Source organism: Molossus molossus, unplaced genomic scaffold (genome assembly GCF_014108415.1).
Source record: "Molossus molossus isolate mMolMol1 unplaced genomic scaffold, mMolMol1.p scaffold_m16_p_10, whole genome shotgun sequence".
Lineage (NCBI taxonomy): Eukaryota > Metazoa > Chordata > Mammalia > Chiroptera > Molossidae > Molossus > Molossus molossus.
The window spans coordinates 30,775,799-30,800,709 of record NW_023425345.1 but is presented as its reverse complement, the minus strand read 5'-3'; the positions used below and the strand labels follow the sequence as shown (position 1 = coordinate 30,800,709).

Sequence of the window (24,911 nt, the reverse complement as noted above, 5' to 3'; positions counted from 1 at the left end):
TTAACTTTGACATATGTATTTTGCTTCCAAAGTTGTTTTCGAGATGTTGTCACTTTTTAATATTCCCAAATCTGGCAACCGCTACTTTAACGCATAACAACTTTGCCAGGAAGTGTTCCCTTATCCTCCCAGACCCAAAGTGAAGTCTGATGGTCGTTTATTTTGCCTTAGGTCTTTGCCATTTGAGTATATACCTCTCCTCGTGGAAATAAAATTCCTTCGGGCGTGTGATCCTATTACTATCCATAGCAAGAAGTTCAGAAAAAAATGTAATCTTATACAAACGAGAAATCTGAGCTCTAGAGAAATTAAATTACTTGAAAATTATAATTTCTAACATTTACTGAGCATTTACTATGTTACAGACATTCTTCTCAGCATTTCACGTATATTTACTCATTTCATCTTCACAACAAATCTATCTGGTAGATTACCATCAGCATACCATTTTGTAAAAAGATTCTGCAACCTGCCTTAAGGTCACACAGATGGGAAGTGGTCACTTTAAGGTTGGAATCTAAGTAGCTTGTCTTAAGAGACCATGCAGTTAACCACTACATTACAGGTGAAATTAGTGAGCAGTGGGTGGGTGGAGTGACATTTAAAAATGAAAACCATGCCCAGCTGGTGTGGCTCAGTGGTTGAGCATCAACCCATGCATCAAGAGGTCGCTGGTTCAATTCCAGGTCAGGGCACATGCCCAGGTTCTGGGTCAAACCCTCGGTAGGGGGCATGCAAAAGGTGGCCAATCGATGTTCTCTCTCATCAATCCTTCTATCTCTCTCTCCCTCTCCTTTCCTCTCTCTCTAAAAATAAATTTAAAAAAAAAAAATCTAATGCAAACTAGTTCTTCTAGTTCTTGGCTGACATTATCTTCTTATATAAAAGACCATGATTGCAAAATCACCTTTTCTTCAACCTAATTTTTTAAAGTATTTATAATTTTAAGTAAGTTTATCAGAGGATTCAAACCTTTCATGGTGTCTAATCAGTATTTCCACATAATTATTTTAAATTTCCCATTCGACATTCTCATTTTCTATATACGTCTGTTTAGCTGCCAGGTCTTCCTATATCTATGTATATTTATTTGCCACCTGTCCCCCAGAAAGGAAGTAAATTAAGTCATCGAACACTGTTCGGGCAACTGTGATAGAAATTCAATAAGGTAGGAAATAAGCCAATAACATAAAGCTTTCATTCATTAAGATTTCAATACTTATGTGGTCAGGCTTAAATAAAGCTGGATTAATCTGAGAGCCCTAAATTTTAAATGCAGTGAGTAAGTCCACAGGTGGAATTCTTTAGATGACAGATATGCCATTTTACACTTTAAAGGTACAAAGAGACGTTCGGACTTCAAAGACAAGAAAAATGTCAGTGCTACAAAAAAAAAAAAAAAAAATCAAGAACAGAATGGCTAGTCTGTCAAAGAGGCAAAAGTGATTTTATTTTAAATCTTCACCCAAGGATATTTTTCCATTTATCTTCAGGCAGAGTGAGAGGGAGAAACAAGAAAGCAAAACATCGATGTGAGAGAGACATATCAATTGGTTGCCTCCTACACGACACCGACCAGGGCTGGGGACCGAACCACAACCAGGGTATGTGCCCTTGACTGGAATCAAACCCAAGACTCCTTGGTCTGTGGGCTGATGCTCTCACCGTTGAGCCAAACCGGCCAGGGCAAAAAGTGATTTTATTTTAAGGAGACTTCATATTTTATTTGTCCGAGGAAGCCCTCTTAGAAATCACAGGAAAATGTTAACACTGAGAGGCTCTAATATGAAATCACTTTCCTAAATATTGACCACAGTGGCCAGTATGTATCAAAAATGTGTTTTATTAGAAGAAAAAAATTAGCAAGTATTTATAGAAACCCAGCCAGTGTGGCTCAGTTGGTTAGGCATCATCTGGTGATTTCTGGTCAGGGCATATGCCTGGGTTTCCAGCTCAATCCCCAGTAGGGGGTGTGCAAGAGGCACCCAGGTTGCCAGTTCACTCTCTAGTCAAAGCACATACAAGAAGCAACCAATGAATGCATAAATAAGTGGACCAACAAATTGATGTTTCTCTCTCTCTCTCTCTCTCTCTCTCTCTCTCTCACACACACACACACACACACACACAAATCAATAAAGAAAATATTTTTTCAAATAAAGGATCTTTTTATTTTTATCAAAGTCACTATTTACATCCAGATTTACCAAGCATGTAAATAAATAAAGCAACAACTTCTGGAAATATATGGAGAGATTCCTAGAAATATACACATACAGTATTCCACACAAATACACAGCAAATATAACTATATTTACTAAAAAGATATAATATTCCATTTTTCAAGTCATCAAGAAGGACTTACAAAATAGAAGGACTTATAAAATTCAACTATAAAGTAATGAAATTTTTTTAAAAGCCTCATAAAGTGCAAATTCAAAAACAGGCCACGTTTGTTTTCTAATACAATAAAAGTAGAAACTAATAACTAAAGTGTAAATTAAAAAAACATCCATTTAAAAACATTCACCCAAATAACTGTCAGGTGATGATAATGTTTTTAATTATAATTTCAGAAGAGATTTCTTTTGGTATGCATTTCTGAGGTTAAAGCCTACATTTTTTATATAAACTTTTCAACACCAACATTACTTACTATTTTCAAAGAAATATCACCATGGCTAGCCATAGCCATTCCCATGGTTTAATTATTTCTGCTAAAATTAATTTGGTTTCCATAGAAATCTCAGGCAGCTGACTCTTTAGAACAGCTTGCAGGGGACATATTATCACAGACTTTAGGACACATCCAGGATGAACCTAAAATATAAAATTAGACCCTCTGGTAAGTTCTATTACAAATTTATGACCTCTTTTAAGTATATGTTTAAAAGACAATGAGTCCCCAAGTTGAGTAACTTTATGCTAACCCAAACCATTTTTCCCAAAGGACATTTAAGATCAAGAAAATTGCAGACTTGCCTCTCACTTACTCTAAGATAATTTCCCTAAAGCATGCTCTTCTCAGAGCAACGAAACTCATTTAGGCTGTTAATTAAATCTGTCCCCTAAAGATGAAGCAACGAATATGAAGTTAAAATTCTAAATATACCCTCCATGTACCTCCCAACACACAAAATACTGTAACATCTGTAAAAGACATATCTATGTAGAATCAACTAACTATACAAAAATATTTCTTATTCTTATTCTGAACACCTTCCAGAATTCAAAATAAGACCCTTAAAGGAAACATGATATACTAAAAAAGGGGTGGGGGGGGGACTGTATGATTTAAAACTCAAATAAAATTATTCCATGGGCACTTAAAAACTCAGGCATTTTCAATAGTCTGAGGATTGTTTTTTATAAAGGGAAACATATGTTATCCATACATATCTTTTCATTAAGCCCCAAAGTCCCATCTATTTGCTGGTTATAACAATTCTACATATGGAAAGAAAGTTTAAAACCATGGAATTTGAAGTACAATGTATGTGCACGTAGACATATGCACATAATTTCCTGGGTGTTTAACTTTAAGCGGCATGTAAAACGCCTTTGCGGGTCTTGTTCTGTTTTTCTTCTTCCATGTTAAGTGATACGGCATCTCAGGGCAACAGTTTCGTGCCTGGGTTTGGAAATAAGATTTCTTACTTTCTTTGGCCACACACAGTTTGAGGAAATTTAATTTGGCCCAAAGAGTCTAAAAGCATGAGGCACAAGTGCTTTTATTTACCTCTTAAACTGCCCCCCTCCCTAGTTAATCATCTAGCATTCCTTCTATACCAAGAAATCGGGCCTCTTAACAGATCATGTAGTCGAGGGAAAAGACCCACAGGACTTGAAATCAAATAGCTCTATCATCTAGCAAGGGGCTCTGTGATGTAAGCCTCCTAATGTTACTGAATGATTCCTTGTTGTGTTAAATGAGAACAAAGGTCCCTTCCTGTCTACCCAACAGGTCTGTTGTAGGAGAAGACACGAGAAGACGAATGTTCAATCCTCAAGCAGCACAGGATATCTGCTAGGCACTGGGGAGGCAATGATGAGTAAGACGTGGGCCCCACCTTATAGATTTATAAAGAGCTCCCTAAACTGCAAAGCACCATATAGATGAAGGGCATCATCATGGACCATTTGTCTCCGTACAAGGGTAACACCGCTCCCCCACAACAGTCATGGAATTTGGTCTCAAAGGCTTTTCTTCCAAAATTCCCAAGGGCTCATTGCCTCATCCCCCTAACCTCCAACGCCCACCGCCCAGCCTCCCCACCAGGTCTCCACCTGGACCACACCTTCTCAACAAAGCCAACCCTGACACTAAATTATTTTGTTAATTTTTAATTTAATAATTTTATAGAAAATCATTTAATATAAAATAATTTCATATAAATACAAAATTGTTTATATAAGTTTTAAAATTTAAGTAATTATTTTATTGATTAGTTTTGTAACTGTAGATTTAGTTTTCTTGTCTGTGTTTTTCAATAAAATTCAATTGTTTTAATTTGTGTTTTTAATGATGTCAGAATTTTTATTTTATTTTTTTAGCTTTTGATTGTGAAGGTTTACAAATACACACACATGTCGACTAAAGAGGTGAGTGAACCCCCATGTACTTGTCACTTTGCTCAACACTTAACACATAGCCTCCTTATTTCAGCTATAACTCCTTCCTCAAACCCCTGGCCCCATTCTGAATTATTTTAAAGCAAATTTCAGACATTTTATTCACTATAATAGCTCTTTATACTTTACCATAATGCATCTGTAGATTGTTTTAAATGATAGATTTCTTTTTTAAAAACAAAACTACAGTCAGATCATCACACTACATCTGACACTGAATTTAAAATGACAAACCCCCAGCACATCCTCTCTTTCCCCGTTTCATTTCTCTCTACTGCATTGTTGCTCTCTGACTTATTACATAGTTTACTTATTTATGCATTGTCTTTCTCACCCACTCAAACATGAGCTCCATGAAGGCAGGTGTTTTAGTCTGTCTTGTTTCTGCTGTGTCCCCAGTATCCATAAGCATGCTAAACACATTGAAACCGTTCAGTAATTTGTTTCTGAATAAACAAATCCATCAAAGTCAAAAGGGACTGGATTCACATAATGAACTTAGAGTAAGCTTTTGATAGGAACAAGATAGAAGACTATTCAAATTTGCTCTTTTCAAGAAAACCTGAAGTACTATATTCTTACGTAATTGCTCAAAGGTATACTCAGGTGACAAGATAGAAATGTTAAAACTTGGAAGTCTTAGCCACAGCAATCAGACATGAAGAAAAAATAAAAGGAATCCAAAATGGAAAGGAGGAAGTGAAACTGTCATTATTTGCAGATGACATGCTATTATACATAGAAAACCCTAAAGACTCCATCAAAAATCTACTAGACTTAATAAATGCAGGTGGCAAAGTAGCAGGATACAAAATTAACGTCAAGAAATCGACGGCATTCGTATACACCAATGATGAACTCACAGAAAGAGAAACTGAAAAAATAATCCCATTTACCATCACAGCAAAAATATCAAGATGTTACCTAGCTAAGATCTGGAAACAGCCCAAGGGTCCATCAGTAGACGAATGGATAAAAAAGCAGTGGTACATAAGTTTATTTGGTTAAGGAATAAACTTAACCAAAGAAGTAAAGGACCTATTTGCAAAAAACTACAAGACATTGAAAAAAGAAAAAGAGGAAGATATAAAAAAATGGAAGCACATATGTTGTTCATGGATTGGAAGAATTAACATCATTAAAATGTCCATACTACCCAAAGCCATCTATAGATTCAATGCAATCCCCATCAAAATACCAATGACATACTTCACAGAACTAGAACAAATACTTCAAAAGTTCATATAGAACCAAAAAAGTCCCCGAATAGCCACAGCAATTTTGAAAAAGAAGGACAAAGTGGGTGGGATCACAATACCAGATATCAGGTTATACTACAAAGTGACTGCAATCAAAACAGCCTGGTACTGGCACAAGAACAGGCATATAGACCAGTGGAACAGAACAGAAAACCCAGAAATGGACCTAAGGCAATATGCTCAATTAATATTTGACAAAGTGGCAAGAGCATATAGTGGAGTAAAGACAGCCTCTATAATAAATGGTGTTGGGAAAATTGGACAGCTACATGCAAAAAAAAAAATGAATCTAGACCATCAACTTACACCATACACAAGAATAAACTCAAAATGGATAAAAGACATAAATGTGACCCGTGAATCCATAAAAATGCTAGAAGAAAATGTAGGCATCAAAATTTCGAACATCATACATAGCAGAATTTTCACTGATACATCACCTAAGGCAACAGAAACAAAGGAAAAAATGAACACGTGGGACTACATCAAACTAAAAAGCTTTTTCACAGCAAAAGAAACAATCATCAAAATGGAAGGGCAATCCACTGTATGGGAGAACATCATTGCCAATGATACATCAGATAGGGGTTAATTTCCAAAATATAGAGTACTCATACAACTCAACAAAAGGAAGACAAAAAACCCAATTAAAAAAAATGGGCAGAGGAGCTGAATAGACACCTCTCCAAACAGGACATTCAAATGGCCAAGAGACATATGAAGAAATGCTCAACATCACTAATCATCAGAGAGATGCAAATTAAAACAACTATGAGGTATCACCTCATACCTCTCAGAATGGTCACCATTAACAAATCATCAAACAACAAGTGCTGGCGAGGGTGTGGAGAAAAGGGGACTCTAGTACACTGCTGGTGGGAATGCAGACTGGTGTAGCCACGATGGAAAACACTATGGTGTTACCTCAAAAAATTAAAAATTGAACTTCCATTTGACCCAGTGATCCCACTTCTAGGAATATACCCTAAGAAGCCTGAAACACCAATCAGAAAGAATATATGTACCCCCATGTTCATAGCAGCACTATTTACAATAGCTAAGATCTGGAAACAGCCCAAGTGTCCATCAGTAGACGAATGGATAAAAAAGCAGTGGTACATATACACAATGGAGTGCTATGCAGCTGTTTGAAAGAAAGATCTCTTATCCTTTGAGACGACATGGAGGGACCTGGAAAGTATTATCCTAAGTGAAACAAGCCAAGCAGCAAAAGACAAATACCACATCATCTCACTTATATACAGAATATAATGAGCATAACAGTCTGAGGAATACGGTAGACCCAGAAATATGGAAGTAGGGTACAGACTGACAACCCTCAGAAGAGGAGGTGGTGGGGCTGGGAAGAGATAAACCACAGAACTTATATGCATGTATGCATAACCAATAGACATGGACAACAAAGCCGGGGATGGGGTGAGGGGGATGGGGAGGAGGGTGGCAATGGGGTAGAAAGGGAGAAACATCTGTAACAAATAAATAAATAAATAAATAAATAAATAAATATTTAAACAAACAAAAAGGGAAACAATAAAAGAACCTAAGAATGATTCTCACTGTGACAGAAAGTCATTTTACTTCACAAGGAAGTCTGGAAGTCTGTAGTCCCTGGGAATGCTGAGGTGAACATTATTTCCATAACCTGAGTTTCATCAACCTATTTATTAATAGTCTAGCAAGAGCAGAAGTTCCTGGTTCTATTTTGAATTAATGTAATAATTGAGTAATAACAGCTAACATTTGTAGAGCTCTTGTTAGGTGCTAGGCATCTTCAAGTGCTTTACTGATACTAACACATTTACCTTTACAATGACTCTACACTGTAGGTACAATTATTATCCCCAGTTTGCACATGCGGTTGAATGAGGCACAGTGCAGAACTCTACAAGCAGGCAGTTGAGAATACATTCAGTGTCCCGTAGCAGGTAAGTGAGGTCCCATGACCTGAACCCAGGAATTCTGGGTCCAACATCTGCACTGTGAACTCCTGTGCTGTCCCCAAAAGACTGCACATCTGTGAGCTGCCGGGATGTATTCTCCGTGAAGAAACCAATGATGCAGCAGCTAACAGCAAAACAACTTGGGAATCAGTCCAAGCTGGTTAACATCCAGCTGCACTGCTTATATGACCTTCAGCAAATTAATTAACCTCTCTGAGATTCAGTATCTCCATTTCTAAAATAGGGGGGAATATGTTACATGCGAGAAGCTATGTAAAGCACTTATTACATGTTTAGAACAGAACCTAACACATTATGAATTCTAAATAAATGTTAATGATTTTTTAAATTACATTTACCCATGTCATTCCTTCCTTTTCCCAGAGTATCTCCAAGCCAACTTTCCACACTCCATACACTCAGATAATATACACTTATCAGGATATTAAAATTAACTGAAATCCCAAAAAGTAACCATTGTTAAACTTCAAAGAGAGATGCCAGGTGATCATATCCAAAATTTATAAATGCAAAGTCTCGGAACTGGTTTCCCAAGAGGAGGAGAGCCAGGTTTAAATATCTAGGGGGTTTGGAGAGGGTGACGCCATCAGCCACAAAAGGTTCTTACCCTCTAATGAGATCCAAGTGAATCTAGAGAGTGGGAAGGATGGAGAATAACAGAAGAACCTGAACTTGTTTCCCCTTTTGAGACCACTGGTCCCCTCCCACCTGCTCCAACCAAGCTACTGTGGAGAAAGGAGCGCATAGGACACCCTGGCCACAGGGTGGCTGAGAAAAAGTCTTACCTTTTTTATTATTATTATTAATTTTACAGAGAGAGGAAGGGAGAGAGAGAGAGAGTTAAACATCAATAAGAAAGAACATCAATTGGCCGTCTCCTGCACGCCCCCCGACTGGGGATTGGGCCCACAACCTGGGCATGTGTCCTGACTGGGAATTGAACCTGCAACCTCCTGGTGTGTGAGTTGATGCTCAACCACTGAGCCACACCAGCTGGGCAAAAAGTCTTATCTTTGAATGAAAACTGAAATGTTTTAATATGCTGAGCTGAACACTTGTAAATACAGAGTTGAGACTGTGCGTATGCAACCTTAAGTAGGACAGCCAGTTTACTAAGAGGGAGTAGAAGAGTCATGGGCCTAGCCATGAGGCAAGAGTATTGTGCCTCACTGATAAACTACGCCAGATCAGTAGGAGACAAAAATAAATCTATGTTTTGCTGCCATCTTACATATTTTGCTTACTCAACAGGTAAGTTATCTTTCGGTAGCATTTGACTCCTGGGCCTTGGTTTCCCCACATCCAGTTCAGCGATGCCCCAGTAACCCTCACCCTAATTCATGGTTTCAAACTTCCATCTTCATCTAACCCCAGCAGATCTTAGACTCACCTTATGCCATTTCCACCACAAAGCTCTAGCCATCCAAACGTCCTGTTTCGGCACAGGTCTTGGCACATGGATCACTGTCCTTGTTTCCACCACTCTGCTTGTAGTGTCCTTTCCCCTCTTCTGCACCTGGTGAACACCTGCAAGACATCAGCAACAATGGCACCGCCCTAGTGGACACTTTCCCAGTCCACCTCAGATACACGTACCCCTGCCTTCCAGAGGGTAAATGTGCTCTCATCTACTTGTCACACTTGACTGGGCAGTGACCACCACGCTGAGCTGAAGGCTCCGCTAAGGCAGGGACTTACTCATCTAGGTCGTCTCATTAACGAGCACAGAAAGGTCTCAAGCTGAGTTTACTGAACTCAAAACAGGCATTCTGTTTTATTCATAATGTTTAAGTGGGTCTTTTCATGATCGTTCAAGTCAACTTTCTACTTTAAAATTTTGTATTTTCTATAAATCAAATCATTTCCACTACAACATCATAGCAGTCAATTTCTAGACAAAGCACAGAATCTCCTAAAAATGAAGGTATTTTAGAAGAGACACGTAGCAGAGAAAAGTCTCAACTCATAAGACTACGTCGCCCCTTTCTCTTCTCATGGCTGGGGAGAGCTCGGTCCACAAGGAGCTCATGCCAACGACACTTTGACATGGTGGTTCTTTCCACCCGAAAGGTAGTCTGTGCCTCCCCTTCCTCTCAGAACTTTATCCAAACGCAAAAAAAAAAAAAAAAAAAAAACATATTGCCTTTAGATACAGAAAATTTCCCTGTGGTTTGTGCTGGGGCTTCCTGAACAGGCTTCCCTTTCATCTGCCTTCAGAGATTTTCTTGTCTGGCCTTGAAACCCCTGGAGATACTTCATGAGACTCCACAGAGAGAGGCAAGGTCAGCACATTCCAACCTGACTGAATTCAGGAAGAGAACAGATGATGTGCACATTTTCTTCCAAGGTCACCTCTTCTCTGTACCTCTTCTCTGCTTAAATGGTAACCAGGAAAAGTTGGACCTTTACTAAAAGTGGAGGGTTTCAGTGAATCCTGCTAACAGGTAACTGATGCACGCCTACTTTGAAAAGAACATGAGACACTGCTCCCTGCACGATATTTGCACTCCTTTTGTCATTGCGGGGGGAATAATAATCATTAAGGACAGTTGTACTAAAGAAATAAATGTGTCAAGGGAATATTCGATACAACTAAGCAATTTTTATATCCTGAGCATGAATGTATAACATTTTACATTTTCAGTCTGGTTCTATCAATTCCATATGAAGAAACTTCTCTCCAGCGTTCATAGCGAAGTAACTAAATTCACTCCTTTCCCATGCGGACCATCTTATGCAGGTGATATCAGGATGGGCACTGATTGTACTGCAGACAGAAACTCGGGGTTGGGTAGGGGACAGAAGGCCAGGAGATGGAGGAAGGGGACTGGATGGTGACAAACAGATAAGTACTTAATAAATGTCTTCTGAACCTATGTTCTGCCTCCAGATTCAATGATATAGTAATGAGTGATCTTAATAATCACAGAATACCAAAACCCAAGAGTTTTTATTGTTAGATACAACAAAATACTGCATAAATGACTAGAAGCATAGCGTAGAAGAAACTCAATTACTAGACATCATTTATGGACCCACATACCACCCCCAAGGCTTTGGACATTGATAGCCACTTTCGAGTCCCTGCTGATACAGTCAAAATTACAAGAAGTTTCAACACAACAGAATGGTAAAGTCCTTTCTGCTGGTTATTAAAAGAAAGCAGCACTACAGCTTCCTGGTTTACACCAGTGTTCAGAAATGTGTGTTTCTTTCCTATACTTCCCAAGACCCGACAGGGTTGCAGGAAGAAGGGAGAAAGTAGACTTCTGTACTGATACAGTGCCTGCTTTTCACTCCAACCTGTAGAGCAGAGGGACAGTTGCCACAAAGTACCCTCCTGCTGGTAGGGAGGAGTAAGTATGAGGGTGTTATTTGGGTGTTCTAAACTAAGGCTAGCAGTGATATGTCACTATTTAAGGCAAGTTTATGACTCTCACTGGGAAACCGCAGTGATGCTCTCTCTAGAGAAGTTCACCTAAAACTGCAGCTCCCAGAAAAGTGCCAGCAACCAGAAGAACAAAATTAAAGTGAATCTATGGCTTGAATGTTTTTTCTCTAAAAGCACAACATATATTATTGGAGTGATTAATTCAGTGCCATGGAGGTGGACATCAGCTTTGCTTCACCTCTAGAGTAAATCCTTGGCAAGGTGATTTCTGTTACAAATTGCATGGGCCAGCAAACATTTCAAAGAACTTTTTCTGAACTTTGCTAATGCAACTGGCGTTCCTCTTGCTCCTGGCCACTTTCTCCCTTGCTCCTAATAATCTCTCATTATCCTACATAACTATGGCCACTTCAGAGCATGTTACAAGTTCCCTATAGCCCCAAGTAACACATAACCCCACCCCCAAACCCCCCGGGCAGAGCTTCCCTGTCCCTTCACTTAAGGAACCCCCTCCAGGACACATGTCCTTGTTATGGCTGGCATAGGCAAGGACAAGAATGCATTAAAGTTGTTTTTAATGCTACATCAATGTGATATCATTGATGTATATAAAAAGATCATACAGAAATCAATCTGTACAATTTGGACTTGTATTTTCCATATGGTTTTTTAGGAAACCTAGCAGATTTCATGCAATGACTATGAATAGAAGTCCAATCCATTAACTAATGCCAACTGGGAAGCCAGGTGAGAGAAAGGCAGAGGCAAAGACCTTAGAAATAACTTTTCAAAAAGAAGTTCTATTTCCTCTTCCTTCTCCTCCCAGTAGTGGAAGGAAGTAAAAAGAAAGGGAGGGAGGGAGGGAGGGAGGGAGGGAGGGAGGGAGGGAGGAAGGGAGGGAGGGAGGAAGAAGGAAGGAAGGAAGGAAGGAAGGAAGGAAGGAAGGAAGGAAGGAAGGAAGGAAGGAAGGAAGGAAGGAAGGAAGGAGAGAGAAATTGAGGGAGGAGTGAGAAATACAAAGAGCAGAGGGATAGAAAATAGAAAAAGAAAGAGAACTCTGTCTGCGCTGTTAAAGGTAGAAAAAGAATTCTAGTTGTAGAACACCTCTTGGATGCTGGTTGCTTCATTAGCAGAGAAGATGGTAACAAGATTCATGAGCTGGTGTGGTTCAGTGGATTGAGCATCCTCCCTGGACTGAGAGGTCCTGGTTCAATTCCCTATCAGGGCACATGCCCAGGTTTCGGGCTTGATCCCTAGTAGGGGGCATGCAGGAGGCATCTGATCAATGTTTCTTACATGATGTTTCCATCTCTCTCTCTAAAAATAAAAAAAATCAATAAAAACATTTTGTAAAATATTCTTGGAACTTGGTGATAGAAATTGTCTCTGGAGCTACCCCATCTTGGCATGGCTTGCTCAATTGTGTAAATCTGTGATCTGGGTAATAAATACTGGTGAGATTATTTGTGGAATATAAAGAACAAAACAAATTGATGAACAGAATGGACCCAGAGACATGGATGTGGGGTACAGTCTGACAAACCTCAGAAGAGGGGGATGGGCGAGAGGGAAGAGATAGACCACAGAACTTACATGCATGTATGCATGACCCATGGACATAGACAACAATGCTGGGGAGTGAGAGGGGAGGATCAGGAGGAAGGTGTCAATGGGGGGAAAAGGCGAAACACCTGTAACAAAAATAAATTAACAAAAAATAAATAAATGAATAAATACTGGTGAGACGCTCTGACTTTCAGTATCAGCTGCCAATACCTCAGCTTAGGTTGAGTTGACAACCTCTAGTTGCCATTGGTGCACTCTGGGAATCCCTTTTGGACAGGTGCATACTGCTACAGTTAATGGTCCTCTGGGCACTATCTCAGCACCCCAATTATTCTTCCATCTCTGGATAATTCTAACAAAAGCCCTTCTCACATTCATCTTATGGATTTGCAAAGGTCAGCTTATATTTCTTACATACATTCTATTTCTAGGAATATCTCTCTGCTTACAGTCTTAACACACAGCGATCAATGTCTGAGGTCCCTTCAAACGAAGAGTACTTACATGGTTTGGTGGGTAGGAGAGAGAAGCCTGCAGTAAGCGCTCTTCTTAATTATATTACCAAAATATGCCTTTTATTGAGCATTAAATGCCTTTATGTTTTTAAAGGAAGGAACATTTGTATTTCTGCTTGACAAAATGGATTGCTTTTTTAAAAGAAAATTTATTAGGATTTAAATAAGAGCCAAACTGATGACAATTGCTGGGAAGCGAGATCTCAGAAGCTCCCGAATCTGGATTGCTTTTATTTAATAGACACTCTGAACTGCGTATCTGATCAAGTCCCCTCTTTGAACTTTGATTTAGTAATAAGCATAAGGCTCAAGGGAATGAGAAGACAAGTGACAGGCTTGGATAAAATATTTGTGAAAGCCATATATAATAAAGGACTTATCCAGAATATACTAAGAGCTCTTAAAACTCAACAATAAGTAAGTGAACAACCTGATTTAAAAATGGACCAAAAATCTGACAAACAACTCACCAAAGAAGAGACACAAATGGCAAATAAGCATATGAAAAAGATGGTCAAGCCCTGGCCGGTTTGGCTCAGCGGTTAGAGCGTCGGCCTGCGGTCCAGAGAGACCCGGGTTCAGTTCCCGCTAAGGGCACGTACCTTGGTTGGTCGTGCGGGTGGCAGCCACTCGATGTGTCCCTTTCACATCGATGTTTCTCTCTCTCTCTCTTCCTCTCTCTCCCTCCCACTCTATCTGAAGAAAAAATAGAAAAATGTCCTCGGGTGAGGATAAAAAAAAAAAAAGAAAAGAAAAAGATGGTCAACATCACATCATAAGGAAATTGAATATTATTAAAACAACAGTGAGATACCATTATACAACAATTAGAATGGCCAAAGTCCCAAACATTGATGACACTAAATGCAACAAGAACTTTCATTCATTGCTGATGGGAAGACAAAATATATAACCAACCACTTTGGAAGGCAATTTGTTAGTTTTTTTATAAAACTAACCATACTCGCCCAGTGGTGTAGCTCGGTGGTTGAGCATCAACCCATGCACCAACGGGTCGCCGGTTCAATTCCTGGTCAGCGCACATTCCCAGGTTGTGGGCCCAATCCCCAGTGGGGAGCATGCAGGAGATGGCCAATTGATGTTCTCTCTCATCAATGTTTCCATCTCTCTCTCTCCCTTCCTCTCTCTGTAATTCAAAAAAATTAATATATTTTTTAAAAGAAATAAGCTATCAAGTCATGAAAAGACAGAGAGGAACCTAAATGTATATTGCTAAGGGAGAAAAGCCAATCTGAAAAAGCTGTATAACATTCTGGAAAAGTCACAACTATGGAGACAATAAAAAGATCAATGGTTGCCAGAAGAGGAGAAGGTGGACCAATAAAATTAAAATTAATTCATTAAATTAATCTATTAATTTATTAAAATAAAATTATTTTAGTTTGGTCAACATATGATCACTTTATCATGAGAAGAAAACCAAATAACAAGTAAAACAAGGAATTCTAAATTACATAGCAAAGAAAACCCTTTCCTGGCTTTCCAATTACCTATTGACCTAGTGCACCTCACTGCACGTCCTATGTAGTGACCACCTCTTCCGAATGTGGGACCACAAGGTGATGTGATGATCAGAGCCTCCTACTTCAACTCTTTCTAAAACAAGTAAGTACTTTAATTCCTCCTTGACTGGCTGTGTTGTCCTCCCCCTGCCCCACGTTGATGAAGGAGTGGTCCTCCACAACTATCCATTCTGCCCGTCATCCTGGAATAGCACATACCACAGGGCTCTTGCTACAAACATGTTCACCGACTATTTACTCGGAGCTCTGCCACACTGCTGTTGCTTATCCATATAAGTTGCAAGAAATTCTATATGACTTAACAGTCAATCCCACAATTACTGCCTTTTGCTTCTTTGTCTCTCTACATATATTTGTGTGTGTGTGTGTGTGTGTGTGTGTGTATTTCATAAATCATTTGAGAATAAATGGAGACACTATGCCCCTTTACTCCTAAATACTTTCTGGTGTGTTTCCTAATAACAAAGATTTTGTCTTTCATAACCTCAGTAAAATTATTAAAATCAGGATTTTAACACTGACAATACTAGTATAAACTATGTATTCCATGTACGTTCGAGAAAAGAGAGAGACAGAGACAGGGAGATGGAAGAGATGGAAGGGAAAAGGGAAAGAGGAGACGGAGAGAGAGAAAGACTAACTTATCGGGAATCCAGGGTCACAAATTGCTATCAGCTGTCATGACACTTAATTATTCTTTAATCTGAAACAGTTCTAGAATCTTTTTTGTCTTTCCTGACCTTCATATTTTTGAAGAACACAGGCCAGTTATTATGTAGAATGCCCTTCAGCTTTGGTTTGCCTGATGCTATTAATCACAATGTTTCTTCTTAATTAGATTTGGATAATGTATTTCTTATAGAAATACCACAATTTGTTTCCCTCAGAGCATCCTATCAGGAGGTACATGATGCTATTTGTCCCAATATAGGTTAACTTTAATCAAGGTGATGATTAACACATGGCGCTTTGTAATTAATTAGTAATTTTTAAGAACATAATTTGGCCCTGGCCAGTTTGGTTCAGCAGTTAGAGCATCAGCCTGCAGATTAGAGTCACAGGTTCGACTTCAGCCAAGGGTATGTACCTCAGTTGCAGATTGGTCCTGGACCTGGTCAGGGTCATGCGGGTCAACCAGTAGATGTGTCTCTCTCACATCAATGTTTCTCTCTCTCTCTTCCTCTCTCCCTCCCACTCTATCTGAAGATAAATGGAAAAATACCCTTGAGTGAGGATTAAATAAAAAAAGAAGAACATACTTTAAACTATGTAAAAAGCCAAAGCTCATCAAACTTTTATCATTAGCTTTAGTATACATTGATGATGTTGCTTGAACCAATTATTACAGTGATGGTTTCCATCCTTCTTCATTTATTAATTAGCAAACCGCTATAAAGAAACTTTTTTCTTCTTTCCCATTAACTTATTTATATTAGTATGATGACACACAGAGTTTTACTTTATGTAATGAATTATATCTATTATTATCATTATTTATTATGATGCTAAAATTGTTCCAGTTTTGACTAATGGGAGTGAATCAAGAAATTTATATTATTCTGATACGTTTCCATCATTGAGCATTTCCTTACTTTTTGGCACAAAATATTTCCAGCTCAGACAACCTAGAAAAAAATTGATAAATTCTTAGAAATATACAATATACCAAGATGGAAGCATTAAAAAATAGAAAATCTGAATAGACCAATTACTGAGAGAACCCAGAAATTGACCCAAGACAATATGCTCAATTAATATTTGACAAAGGTGGCAAGAGCATACAAAGGAGTCAAGACAGCTTCTTCAATAAATGGTGTTGGGAAAATTGGACAGCTACTTGCAAAAAAATGAAGCTAGACCACCAATGTACACCATACACGAGAATAAACTCAAAATGGATGAAAGACTTAAATGTAACTCGTGAATCCATAAAAATTCTAGAAGAAAAGGCAGGCAACAAAATTTCAGACATCATATGCAGCAGAATTTTCACTGATACATCACCTAAGGCAACAGAAACAAAGAAAAAAAATGAACACATGGGACTACATCAAACTTAAAATCTTCTGCACAACAAAAGAAACAACCATCAAAACAGAAAGTGATCCCACTATATGGGAGGCCATAATCGCCAATGATACATTAGATAAGGGGTTAATTTCCAAAATATATAGAGTGCTCATACAACTCAACAAAAGGAAGACAAAGAACTCAATTAAAAAATGGGCGGAGGACCTAAATAGTCACCTCTCCAAAAAGGACATACAAATGGCCAAGAGACAATATGAAGAAATGCTCAACATCACTAATCATCAGAGAGATGCAAATTAAAACAACTATGAGGTATCACCTCACACCTGTCAGAATGGCCACTATCAACAAATTATCAAACATTAAGTGTTGGCAAGGGTGTGGAGAAAAGGGGACTCTAGTATACTGCTGGTGGGAATGCAGACTGGTGCAGCCACTGTGGAAAACACCATGGTGTTACCTCAAAAAATTAAAAATTGAACTTCCATTTGACCCAGTGATCCCACTTCTAGGAATATACCCTAAGAAACCTGAAACACCAATCAGAAAGAATATATGTACCCCTATGTTCATAGCAGCACTATTTACAATAGCTAAGATCTGGAAACAGCCCAAGTGTCCACCAGTAGACGAATGAATAAAAAAGCTGTGGTACATATACACAATGGAGTACTATGCAGCTGTAAGAAAGAAAGATCTCTTATCCTTTGAGATGACATGGAGGGACCTGGAGAGTATTATCCTAAGTGAAGCAAGCCAAGCAGAGAAAGACAAATATCACATGATCTCACTTATTTGTGGAATATAATGAACTAAACAAACTGATGAGCAAAGTTGACCCAGAAACATAGAGGTGGGGTACAGATTGACAAGCCTCAGCGGAAGGGGTGGGGGGGATAAACCACAGAACTTATATGCATGTATGCATGACCAATGGACATAGACAACAAAGCTGGGGATACGGTGGGGGGAATGGGGAGGAGGGTGTCAATGGGGGGAAAATGAGAAACATCTGTAACAAAAACAAATTAATAATAATAATAAAAAAAGAACTAATAGCTGTATTGTATATTTGAAAGTTGATAAGAAAGTACATCTTAAAAGTTCTCATCACAGCCCAGCTGGTGTGGCTCAGTGGATTGAGTGCCGTTCCACGGAATGAGAGGTCCCAGTTTAATTCCGGTCAGGGCATATGCCCGAGGTTGCTGGCTCGATCCCCAGTAGGGGGTGTGCAGGAGGTGTGCAGTCGATGTTTCTATCTCTCTCTCCCTTCCACTCTCTCTAAAAAAAAAGGTTAAAAAAAAAGTTCTCATCACAGAAAAAAAAAAAGTGTAACTAAGTGGGGATCATTTCACAATATATACAAATACTGAATTATCAAGTTGTACACCTGAAACTGATATAAGGTTACCATATCTCAATTTTAAAAATAAATAAATAAATGTTTAGATACAAAGGTGGGTCGTTTTGCTAAGAAAAATAACCTCCTCAAAGGAAGGAATACCAGATTCAAAGTGTTACCAGTTTCAATTTAACACAAATGCCTTTGATCTTCCTTTCACTTCACTGTCGTCCCAAACTTAAAGCAGGCCTAAGATTTTTCAATTCTTTGTCAGATTCTTGAAGATGGAAGAAAATCACTTTGAGAAATTAAGTAGAGCAAATTTTAAATAGATGATATTGCTTTTCTCTTTATCGCCTCGTTGCCGAATACTTGTCAGAGTTGATGCTTCTGGCGCTCGGGACCACACTTCGTGTTCTGTAGCTAAGGGACGCGCCGTATTTGTGAACTCACTGGGGCAAGGTATTCAATCCATATCTGCAGCAAATCTTCACCCATATTGCAAACCAGATGGAGAATGTAACCATGTTACAGCGTCGACCAGCTGTCGTCTTTCAGTGTTCAGATGCCTAGAGTCAAAACCCGCAGCCTGCTGCGTGCCTCCAGTGCATTCAGAGGCTTAAACAATCAGACTTTTCTAAGTGTCCCCTTGCTTCTCTTCTGAGATCGTTTCAAACACTCACGAGCTTGAGAGAACACCAAATAACCAAACAGAGGGAAGTCCCTTTCAAATGTCGCCGTATGCATGCAATAGAAAACTTCATTTTACCCCAGGGTGCTCACAAATGTGTTACTATCGTTGGTACACAAACTGGGAATAAAGATCAATAAATTGCCCTCCTACATCACTTACTGCTCAATGGAAAACCTTCGCAGAAGATTTGGCAACTCCCTCTTACTGGCCGGAAAAGCCTACACATGGTGCACGTCTTCCTGGTATGCGCTAAATCAGAGCCTTAAAGAGAAATGGGTAGCGAAGCCCAACTTACTGTTCTCATTACAGAAGACAAATGGTAAAGCAGATGGTGGACCATAAAGCAATTCCAGCTCTCTATCACTTTGGTTCTTCCAGAACTAAACATTTAGACCACAGTGATGTTAAAATATATCTGTGAAGCAGCAGAAAAACAGAAAAGGCACGCAAATTTTCCTGGAATTCAAGCCACAGTCACGGAGATGGAATTCGTGTAGGCTTCAATAAAATCAGAGAGTGTGACAATTGATCTTTTAATATAAAATTAACATATGACCCAAAGCTCTTTGGTGCTGGCTGATACTCAAATGGAGGCTGTTTTAACAACAAAGGTATTTTTTTTTTCAAGGCTGACTGAGCCCTCAGCAGGATGGCAATCTTTAATTCACATCATATAATTGACCAATTTTTTAAATGTTCGTTTTGATAGTAAGAGCCAAGAGTAGCTGTAGATTAAACAGACTATGAAGCTCTCGGATTCAATTTCACTGTGAAATTTCACTGTGAAGTATAGTCACAGATCCATTTGCAGAAAGGCATTAACCAGTATGACTCCACACTCAGCCTAAAGACTCAAGGAGGGCAGCAAAAAGGACATTCGAGAGAAAGGAGAGAATGAATGAGAGAAGGCAGAGAAGCAAGGAAACTTGGATATTGGGTGCCCTTAAATCACTGCTGTGAATAGACCGGAGAACATAAGCTCATGGAAGGAACAGAAGTATACTATAAATACAAACTGTACCAGCCTGACATTTCTACACAATTACGCTGCAACATAGTTAATGAAGTATTAAATAATTTATTTCCTTAAACAAGAACAACATCAACTGATTACAAAAGTGAACTGATTTCAAATAAAATGGAAAATTAAGCCACACTTCAGTCTTAAGGACCATGAAAACCAAACATCATAACAAAGGCAAATTTAAGCCCCATGTCCCAACACTATCATTTTCCTGGGGTTCCTCTGCAATAGTTGCAATCAAAAAGGAATAGCCATCCCTCCAAAGACGAAGCTGGACAAGAACGTTCAGCCTTTCTGATGCCATGCCATCCAATCCTACTGGCCTGAGAAGGAACAGAGATTCTGAAGGAAGAAAACATTTAGCTGGAATGCTCTCCCTCCAGAGAGCCAGGAGGAATCAGATAATAGAATATCCTGAAGGAAATAAATGTTTAATTGTTTTTTGGGGTTTTTTTTAAACAGACTTTTTTTTTTTTTGGTATGTGCCCCTAGTGGGAACCGAACTCGGGACTCTCTGGTCCACAGGCCAACGCTCCAACCGCTGAGCCAAACCAGCCAGGGCTAAATGTTTAGTTTTTATTACACACTTAGGGACAAGCAAAGTTGAATTATGAAAGAGGAAAGCTTATCTCCTGCCCCTGATACTTTTTGTTTTCTTCCTTTAAAAAAAAAAAGAAAGAAAGAAACAGAAAGTCTCTTGGGCATGGAACACAGGGCTGGATGTAGAGACCAAACACTTCATACAGCCATTTCCTAACCATGCATCATTCACCAAGTTACTTAATCTCTTCACCATGTTATTAAGTTATAATGCAAGAAGGGACAAAAAACTCATTTATTCTAAACCCTGACCTCTAAGCAATGCCACACTGGACACTGAAGTCCAAGACATCATCTCTCTTCTTACATTAGATGTAGGGTTTGGGGTGGGTTTATATGTGCATGTCTGAAACAAAGACATGTTTTTCAACAGAGTAAGGGGGAAAATTATATGGCAATATGGAAAAAGTGTGAAAAGCAAACAATATGTTCTAAAGTAAAATTTAAAGAAATTTAGAGCTTGTGTAAGACACATTTGGGAAGGAAAGGGCTAAAGGTACCAAGCTGGGAAGTGAGTCCCCTTCTATCCCACAGAACCTTGCCTCTCCCTCCTGCCTAGTTGATCACAATTCTCAGGGTGCTGGTCTTAGCTAGCCGCCAATTCTCGTCTCTTAAGTATCATCCAAGTCTTTAAAACATTCCTCCCTTGGTGTTCACATATATATAGTCAAAGTCTTGAACATTCACAAAATCTAAAAAGCTATTACACCTCAAAGGAATGAATCTCTAATTATAAAATTTCAGAAACAATTACAAAGCCTTAAGAGTTTAGGGAACTAAGTGTCTGTGTGTCCAGAATACCATGTGGGTAACTGTATACTTGTACTAGTCATAAGACTAGTTCTTAAGGGGTTGCTTTGGCCTGACAATTTTCAATGAAAGGGTGACTCTTCCCCTAGGCAGCTGTTTATTTTTTCACTTGCTCACACCAAGTTTACCTAAACTATACATTACTTTGTTTCCAAACAGCCTAACAACAGTGTCTTGCACATATTTGTGTGATTACTAAAAATTAACTTGAGTTTTAAGCCATAATGTTTTCAGAACCCATTCAAGGAAACCATTTCCACTTACAACTGTTGAATTGAGGGGTGATCCACCCTGAGCTTCTACAGAGCTTTCCCAAGTTTTGTGAAAGGGTCATTTTCCAAAATGGTAGCAAAATGGTAGCTCAGTCTTTGCCACTAATATTCTCAAAGCGCAGCCCCTTAGAACAGGGAACAATCTCAATGCACAGAGGCAGTAGTTATACTGCAGCAGTTTAAAACAAGGCTTTGGACTGGGGGCTGCATTCAAATCTCAACTTCCTCACTGAATGGTTATGTGATCTTGTTGTTCATCCTCACCCGAGGATATATATATATATTTTTTTTTTTTTATCCTCACCCGAGGATATTTTTCCATTTTTTGTACAGATAGAGTGGGAGGGAGAGAGAGGAAGGGAGAGAGAGAGAGAAACATCGACGTGAAGGGACACATCGAGTGGCTGCCACCCGCACGACCAACCAGGGCCGGGGACAAACTGCAACCGAAGTACGCGCCCTTAGCGGGAACCGAACCCGGGTCTCTCCAGACCGCAGGCCGACGCTCTAACCGCTGAGCCAAACTGGCCAGGGCTGGTTATGTGATCTTGGCCAAGTTATCTAACTTCGCTAAACATCAATTCCTCTATTTATAAAATACTCATTTTTATGTGCACACTAAGCTTTCTGTGTTTTCACGAAACACACACTTCCAGGTGCTGGAATCTCCCGCAGGGCGTGACGCGTGGGCTGCGGCTGCCGAGGCGCGCGCGCTGCCCCCGCTGCGCTCCGAGGCAACCGTAGCCAGGCCGGGGTGGCCAGGCCCGTGTCGCCAGGCCCGGGCTGCTGCTGGCTTTCGCCCCCACCATGGATGACGACGTGGTCCTGTCGGACGCCGAGCTGGGCTCCACTTGCAAGGTCTGCGAAAAGAAAATGTTCGAGTGTGAGCCCCAGAGGCGGAGGCGCTCGTCCGCGTTGTCATACTCCTATGGACTCTCCGACTCCAATTCAGCGTCGGTGGACTCGGACGTGTACGATCTGCCCAAGAAAGCGGATGCCTTCCTTGACCAGACTAAGGGCTACGATGATGACTACTATGGGGAGAGTTCCTCGAGCACCAGGACTTACGAGGAGCCTGACGCCTGTCACCACCGGATACATGATGATCATTTTTTCTCTTCGGAAGACGAGGGCAAGGATGGGGAACACCCCGTGTATGGCCGGGACAGTGCCCACCACAGCACCGCGCACTACCACCGCGTTTCCAACGTCTCCAGAAGCTCCCCGGGCCTGTACTATTATCCCACATCCTCCTCCACCTCTTCTGCGTCCTCATCTTCATCTCCCCCACCCTCGTGGCTCACCTGCCGTGCCATCCGGCCAGGGAAGCAGGCTGCTGGGGCTGGTTTGGGCCAGGACCGCCAGGTCCCACTCTGGGGCCAGCTGTTCCTTTTCCTGGTCTTTGCTGCCTTCCTGCTCTTGGTTTACTACTCTATGCAGGTTGAGGATGGCAGCCCCTTCTAAGAAAACACGTGAGGGTCCGGCTGGCTTGGCGGCCAGCTGCTCTTGGAACTGCCGGCCAACTGCCTTAGCAGTGTTTGTTGGGGGGTGGGGGGTGGGGGTAGTTTTGTGTGTTCTAACTCGGGGGCGCTGGGCATGGCCTGGGGCAATGCCTGCTCCCCGGGCCTTGCCCTGCCTTGTCCTGTATGGAGGCAGTGGACCAGGCCCTCTGCAGCATGGTGGGCCTGGGCGGGCCTTCCTCCTGACCCTGCTTGCCTCTGGTAAGACCCTTTTCCTGGAGAGGAGAATATAGTTGTCATTGCCTCCTGTTCTTGTCACCTTGTTGGGGGATTAACCAAAGGCCACCCTGACTTTTATTTTCATGGACACACTATAAAAAGACAGTAAAATAAATTTTTTAATAAAAAAAAAAGAAGAAGAAGACTCTCCTGTGGCCATTATGGACTATTTCTCATTGAAGCTTAAACCCAGGAGCTTACAAAATGAAACCACAAACGACTAACCTGGAAAGTTAACCGAAAGCATCGCTGATTCACTTTTTATGCACAACACCCCAACAGCAAGTCTACAATAGGATATATACCATTGGAGATGCTGCTCAGATATTCATAATTAAATTGCTTTTAAGCTCAAGTCAAAACTGTTTGGCTCTAGTGACAATCGACTGCAACTAGCTTTAAACTCTCTGTTAACTAGAAAAGGTGGTATCCATGCCATTGCCAAGACTTCGTGGTACATCTGGTCAGACAGAACAACTGATCTCTAAGCAGAAGGAGACGGCCACTTGGCTTTCCAAGATAAACCCAAAAAGGCCTGGGCATGTTTTTCTTATCTAGGTTTGCTAAGATGGACTTGTGGCTTTGAAGCATTCTACAAAGTCTGATGCTCTTCCAAGTCTGATGTTCTACAAAGTCTTTCTGTGCATTGCAGCTGCCGAGTGTAGACTCTCCAGATCTTGAGTGCTGCTGTGTAGCCACTGTCAAGTCAGATGATCCAACAAAAGAGACAAGCTCAGACCCGGGTCCAACTCCAAACTAATATTTCTGAGATGAAGACATCATCTAGAGAGCACGACCGTGGTGGAGATCAGAACGGACTGTTTTGTGACCAACCCTCTGCCCTGGCCGGAAGATAGCTACAGGGAGTGTGTGGGGGCTGAAAGCCAGAACAGCCACCCCCATCAGTTATGCAACTACAACTGCAGAATGTCTCCCAAACCTCACCTCCCTTGCATCTACCTTTACCTTCAGTAATAAAGTAATACAAAGACTTGCCCAAGCTTCTGATATCTCATCCTAAGGATTTCTGGGCCCAAACTATAAGTAATAAAAGCCATGCACTAATGATATCATTTCAGAATTATCTGTGTTTGTGTCTTTAGGGTAACATTTGAGTACATTTGCTTGCATTCTGCTGTGAGGTATTGGAGTTTCCTAAGCTCTGAGTTTCCTTAGAGTCCCTTGTCTGAAACACAAGGACACTGCATGCAAAAACCGCCATTCTCCATCCACAATTCCCCATGAGATCACCCAGGCCACTGCTAAAACTTTATCAAAGTTGAACTTCTCCCTCTGCCCAATCCTGCTTTCTTTACTTCTGTGCAGGTACCAATTATAAGAAAAAATTCATCCCATAAACCTCTTATGTGGAAATCTCAGAGTCTATAGTCTATTCTCAGGAGCCTGATCTGAGCTGGGAGAGCCTTTATTTCTGTATATTTGCAGGATTCTCACCAACACTTTGTGACGAAGCCTAGATCTAATAGTACTCTGCTACTTACAGTTTTCT

At 40.3% G+C, this 24,911-nt stretch overlaps 1 protein-coding gene across 1 annotated transcript; it reads left to right on the top strand.

Annotated features, from left to right (window-relative positions):
• The first annotated feature begins 22,469 nt into the window (after positions 1 to 22,469).
• LOC118623368 (emerin-like) lies at positions 22,470 to 23,126 on the top strand. Its single transcript, XM_036250852.1, has one exon. It carries the CDS (start codon positions 22,470 to 22,472, stop codon positions 23,124 to 23,126), a length of 657 nt encoding a protein of 218 aa, XP_036106745.1.
• The last annotated feature ends 1,785 nt before the right edge of the window (positions 23,127 to 24,911 follow it).